The 6,310-nt window shown below is 32.9% G+C and overlaps 1 protein-coding gene across 1 annotated transcript; it reads left to right on the forward strand.

The window, feature by feature from the left end:
- Window positions 1–578: 578 nt before the first annotated feature.
- LOC112508607 (putative pentatricopeptide repeat-containing protein At1g12700, mitochondrial) lies at window positions 579–5,285 on the forward strand. The gene is made up of 2 exons (XM_025113280.1): window positions 579–2,701; window positions 4,607–5,285. The coding sequence occupies exon 1, from the start codon at window positions 706–708 to the stop codon at window positions 2,269–2,271; it is 1,566 nt and encodes a 521-aa protein (XP_024969048.1). The 5' UTR covers window positions 579–705; the 3' UTR covers window positions 2,272–2,701; window positions 4,607–5,285.
- The last annotated feature ends 1,025 nt before the right edge of the window (window positions 5,286–6,310 follow it).

Genomic DNA, 6,310 nt, shown 5'->3' on the forward strand with positions numbered 1-6,310 from the left:
AAATAATTATTTGACAAAAATTTATTATAAAACATAAATTTAGAAAAATAAAATTAGAAAACAATGTTAACGAAAATTATAAAACATAAATCTATAAGAAATAAATTTTTGAAAAAATAATTAATACAATTAGTTGACTTTGACCTAAAGAATAGGAGGATGTGCATTTTACCAATAAAAAGGGGTGCATAAAATAATAATAATTAAGATAAAATGTAAATAAAATTTAAAAAAACTACAAAAAGAGAAAACTATTACAGAAGTAGACTTTATTAAGGGTGTATTCGAGATACTTCATTCATAAAGGAGTGTATTGTTAACCACTCATAACTACAAGGATGTAATATTAATAACTGATAAATATAGGGGTATATTTGTCAGTTAATCATTTGATTGAGGATGCAACCGTTAATCCCCTGATAATTAAAACATCAAAGAGCAATTGAGACCTGCACCTGCTGGCATTAGGGTTTTTGGGACGATGATGTTAGGGTTTTAGAGTCGATGATGATGAAGCATTCGTTTTACGGTATTGGAATTCATCCCTCTGTCTTTCGTCTTCTTAGTGCCCGTAAGTTTTTTACTTCACCCCTTTACTTTAATCGTTCTTATACTTTTGCTGCTTCTTTTCATTCCAGTAATCGAAATTGTAAAGAAGTTACTGATCTCAAAACCCTAGAAGACGCTGTTTATACGTTTAATCATATGTCCCGTCGGAATCCTGTTCCCCCTATTCAAGAATTCACTAAGGTTTTAGCTTGTATTGTCAATATGAAGCATTTCGATGCTGCTATTTCTTTGATCACACAATTTGACTTGTTAGGCGTCAACCCTTTTCTGAAGCCCACCATTTATGTTTTCAACATTACAATTAATTGTTTTTGTCACTTGAAAAGAGTGAACTGTGGATTCGCTGTGCTAGGGAAAGCCACAAAACTTGGTTATGTACCCGATTGCGCTACGTTTAATACACTCATTAGGGGACTCTGTGCCAATGATAAGCTTCATCAAGCGATCAGATTATTCAATCAACTTGTGGAAAGCAAGTTTGAACCTAGTGTAGTAACTTATGGAACATTGATGAATGGTCTTTGCAAATCGGGAGACACTCATGCTGCTATTCTATTGCTTAGGAAGATGGAAACGTCGATATCTCCACCTGGGATTATCCAGTACAGCACCATCATAGATAGCCTCTGCAAGGATAAACAATTTGTAGAGGCTTTGGATCTTTTTTCTGAAATGAATAGGAAAGGCATTTCGCCAAATGTTGTCACTTACACTTGCTTAATTCAGGGTTTGTGTAGTATACGCTCATGGGAAGAAGCAATGAGATTGTTGAGTGAGATGCTTGCTCGAAACATCTCACCAAATGTACACACGTTTACTGTCTTAATGGATGCACTATGTAAAGAAGGGAGGGTGATTGAGGCACAAAGTTTGCTGAAATTGATGATCCAAAGAGGTGTGATGCCTAACACTGTGACATACAATACACTGATGGATGGTTATTGTTTACTTGGAAAAGTGGACGTTGCTAGAAAATTCTTTGATTCTATGATTGACCATGGTTGCATGCCTTCCATTATCAGTTATAACATCTTAATCAACGGTTACTCTGAAAATGAAAAAATGGATGCAGCCTTCAGTGTTTTTCGTGAAATGTCTGAGAAAGGTATTGATCCTAATCTCGTGACATACAACAGTCTTATTGGTGGTTTGTGTCATGTCGGCAGACTTGAGGAGGCGCTTTTGCTTCCGGCTGAAATGAAAACTCATGGTTTGGATCCAGATATCTTCACATACAATACTATATTAGATGCCCTTTGTAAGAATAGAAAACTGGACGAGGGCCTAAATTTGTTTAACATGCTGGATGGTGATGGTCCCCCCCCTGATATTGTTACTTGCAATTGCCTCATTGATGGTTTGTGCAAATCTGGGGAAACTGATACTGCGTTTGGGATCCTTTCAAGTCTCTCGGCTAGAGGCTTGCAACCTAATGTTCGTACATACAACATCATGATTGATGGATTCTGTAAAAAGGGTGAGCTCGATAAAGCAAATACATTGTTTCTAGAAATGAAAAGAAATGGTTGCCCTGCAGATGACATTACTTATAAGATAATGGTACAAGGATTTCTCCGAGCAAATGAGACAACCAAGGCTGCTGAATTTCTTAGTGGATCGCTTGATGCTAGTTTCTCTGCAGATGCAAATAAGTTGCTAAATAAGTTGTTCTCGGATGGGTTCAATGATTCTCCCAACTAACCCCTTGAAAGAGAGAAGTCTTTTGGAGTCCATCTTCTATATCCATTGCTAGATACTATATTCAGTGAAAACTTTGCAAAAGATTTGAATGCCATTTTTTAAAAAGATTGTGCCGAGGACTTGAGGTTTATAAAGAACACAAATAACACTATATTGTGCAAGGAATGTGAGGTTGATAAAAAAAAGACCAAGATGAAACCTTGATGAGAGAGTTAAAACCTACATTGAGGAATATACTATGGCTCAGCAATTATGTTAAAAAAACTGTTGTTGTGAGCCGAAAACTTAAATCGACCTTGAAGATGAAGGATTCCCAGAAAGGTCTGACTAATGATTGTGTTTCAAGTTGGTACCGGTGCTTCAAGGCAGCAATGAAAATATGTGCGTTTTTCTGTCCAAAACTCTTTGAAGGCTGCAAGAGCAACACATGGTATGCCTTTTCTTTTAGTTATGGTTTTAATTTCTTCCAGTATATAATCCTAGACTTCGGTTGAGATGGGCTTATCTTGAAGTTAAGATGCTTCAATGGTATGTTCCGTCCCTGCATGTAGATAGATAATGTGGGTCCCACTATTTCCACCAGTGGTATGTTCCGTCCCTGCATGTAGCTAGTTGACGCAGGTCAGTTTTTATATTTCAAGATTTCCATTTGTAAGGGCTTTTAGTTGTATATTATGACCATTCCTCCATTACTGGTATGAGGTCAACAGACGTGTTTATTGATAGATGTGGTTTGCCGTAATATATTCATGCTAGATTCTTTGGATCCATGATCATCTTTCTGAGACTTTGATACAATGTTGGTTTAAAAATATTTCAAGTAAATTACTCAGAAAAAAAAGTGAAGGGAGAAAAGGAATAGCTTTTTTATCATTTGATAGCAAAAATGGCTATTTTGTTATGGATATGTAATATATATACCTATATATATCTATATAGGGGAGCGTTCAAATAAAAACCACTCAATTTGTAAAAACCGTGAAAACCTCATTCAACCAATCATAATTTTTCATTTTGTTCATTTTTTTGTAATTATGAGAGGTTGTTTAACCATTTTTATTGTGGAATATGTTAATCATGGATATTATCATCTTCATTATTTTAATTTTAGAGAAATACATGAAACAGTTTCATTAAATATTATATGAAACAATTTCATAACCATATATGAAACAAATTCATCAAAAAAAGTATTATATGAAACAATTTCACAAGATTAAACAATTTCATGAAAAAAAATATTATAAGATTAAACAATGAAATCGACGTATGAGGGTGGTTTGTACGGTTTTTACAAATGAGGGTGGTTTTCATTTGATCACTCCTATATATATATATATATATATATATATGTCTAAACCACTGAACACTGATATATATATATCAGTGTTCAGTGGTTTAGACATGGTAACATCAAAATCTAACTAGGCACCAGATTTAGAAGGTATACTTCCATTACTTCCATCACTTCTTACCTTTAATCATGTGGCATCTGTCTGTAACAATCCCCTAAATTGTTACAATTGTTTTAACATATCTGTCGATATTGCAAAGATCTGGATGAACTTCCAGCGGGTAGTATAGGCCACCCTGACTTACACCTTCGCTTGGAACATGTCCTTTTTGCCTCCACGGATTGAAATTATAGCTTGGTTTGCATACAAGTTAAGATGCACAAACTACAATTCAATAATTTATATTTTATTTTAATTAATAAATTAAATTTAAAAATATATAATTTAAATTAAGAAAGATAGAGTGCAAAGTGCCCTCTCTCCAACCACAGAAGGCATTTTGGAGACTCTTGTTAAAACAGGTGTCCTCTTTGAAACAAATTAGGGGAGAATGGGAACGAACGAACAAGATACCATGCTTAAGCGACCTCCGGATCCATTTCCCCTTATTTTCTTATTGAGATTATAACTGATAGCAAAGACTAGTGACTTCTCTAGTTCTGTTTAATGAACTAGATATCCATCAAGCTTTCAAGAAATACATCAAACTAGACGATGCTATGTAAGTAGTAAAGTAGAGAGTTGGTTTCACTGGGTTTACTTCCCATTACATGGCGATGCTATACTGTTATGCAGGTCTCTAGTTTTCCGTACATGACACTTTCATATGTGGGTTTATTCAATAAAGTTAACATTTCCCATTGCCGTGCTAATACATTTTCTAATCTTGCCTCTGTTTTGAATTTAGAAATATTGTCTGTAACTTGTCATATTGACTGCATAAGTGATTCATTTATTATTACACTAATTAGCTACTGACTTACCGGGCTGAGGTTTTGATAACTAATTCTTCTACCGTTCCTATTTTGACTTCTTGTTAGGTTGACCGAATCTGTTTTCAAAGGGATAAACGGCTATTGACATGATGAACCCACAAAAAAGTCGTCCACTGCTGCAGTTCACAAGCTTGGCTCACGTCTCTGAACCGAAAACACTCGAGTTCGAAACAGATAAATTTATTTATTTCACACTGCAATTTCCTCTCGGTTTCTGTCTTATGCAATGAGAATAACATTCATACAGCACAGGTGTAAACATAGTCTATAGAATTTCATATTCACTAAGCTCTGATCTCACTTGGCTTTCTTGACCCTCTACAGGAGGCCAAACTTACAATCTTTCTTCAACCCAATGGAAGGAAGATAAAACATAATTGAACTGATGATAAGACTCATGCAAGTCTTAACATTTATACTTTTGTCATTGACAAAATCAGTATCCCGGTTTAGATCCAGCTTTTTCCTAAATGTGTGGTTAAACACAGACTATGTTTAGCTTGCTGTAAATATCAAAGATCCCTTTTAAGGGACATGTGGAAAGATGGTTTAATAAATGTTTATGTTCAAAGGTCCAACCTACTTTTTGTTGGATGTCACATTTTAACAGATTAGGGCCTTCTATCCAATCTACATTTTGTTCTGATTTGGGTCCAATCCACATGTCAATCATTCTTTTGTAGATCGGTTATCCAAACTTAATTGAATTGTATCGGTTTATATACGAATTGATCAAGATATGTTTCACTGTTTGCCTTTGGTATTAACTTATGGGATTAAGCCATGCATGACTGTTTGGTATTAACTTATTGAAGGGTAAAATGATTGTTTTTGTTATTTATTCAATATAATAAACAAATACTAATGTAGTTTAATTTAGTAATTTAATATAAAAACAACCAAACCTTCTTCTTTTAACTGCAAACAAAAGCAAGGCCCAATATGTATAGGCTAGCTGACCATCCAGAAATGGCCCACGATCAACCAGAAAGAAGCATAAAATACATCAAGGTAAATTGGGCTGCTATAGCATCATTAACAAACACTTGTCTAATTTAATTTAAATATTTTATATAATTATGTATCAAAACAAATATAATATTTGAATAAATATTTGTGTAAAAATTATGTGCAAAATTCAATGTTTTTGTGTTTAAAATAATACGAATGATGTTATATGTGATTAAAGTATAGAATCATCTTTAACAACTATGTTATTTTAGAAATTTGAAAGATTTAAAAATTTTGTTTCAACAGTTATGTTGTTATGCTAAATTCTCTTCTAAATAGAGAAAAAAAATAAGGAATGGAGAATTCTTTAAATTTAAAAGATAATATAATATACTTGTTAGAGATGTTTGTTTTTTCAAGAAAAAAAGTATATACTTTAAAAAAAGAATTGAATGATTTCATCAAAATATCTTAATTCAAAATAATAAAATTCGCTCAAATGAATCATAAATAATCCTAAAGGATCAATTAATTCACCAAGTTTAAATATTAATTCAAATGAAGTAAAGATAAAAACATATTCCAAACTAGTTTAATAATAACTTAGAAGAGTATTTGTGCAATGCAGCGAGACACATCTCGATTTTAATGTTTTATTTTATTATTTGTCTCTGTTGATGTTACATTACGATTTTATATGTTTTTAAGAAAGCAATAATTATTTCATTTTTGAATTAAATATAAATTTGAAGATATCATAAAAATTTTGAAAAAAAAAATATATCAATGTTAATATCA

The sequence above is a fragment of the Cynara cardunculus genome (assembly GCF_001531365.2).
Source record: "Cynara cardunculus var. scolymus isolate 2C chromosome LG 3, CcrdV1, whole genome shotgun sequence".
Lineage (NCBI taxonomy): Eukaryota > Viridiplantae > Streptophyta > Magnoliopsida > Asterales > Asteraceae > Cynara > Cynara cardunculus.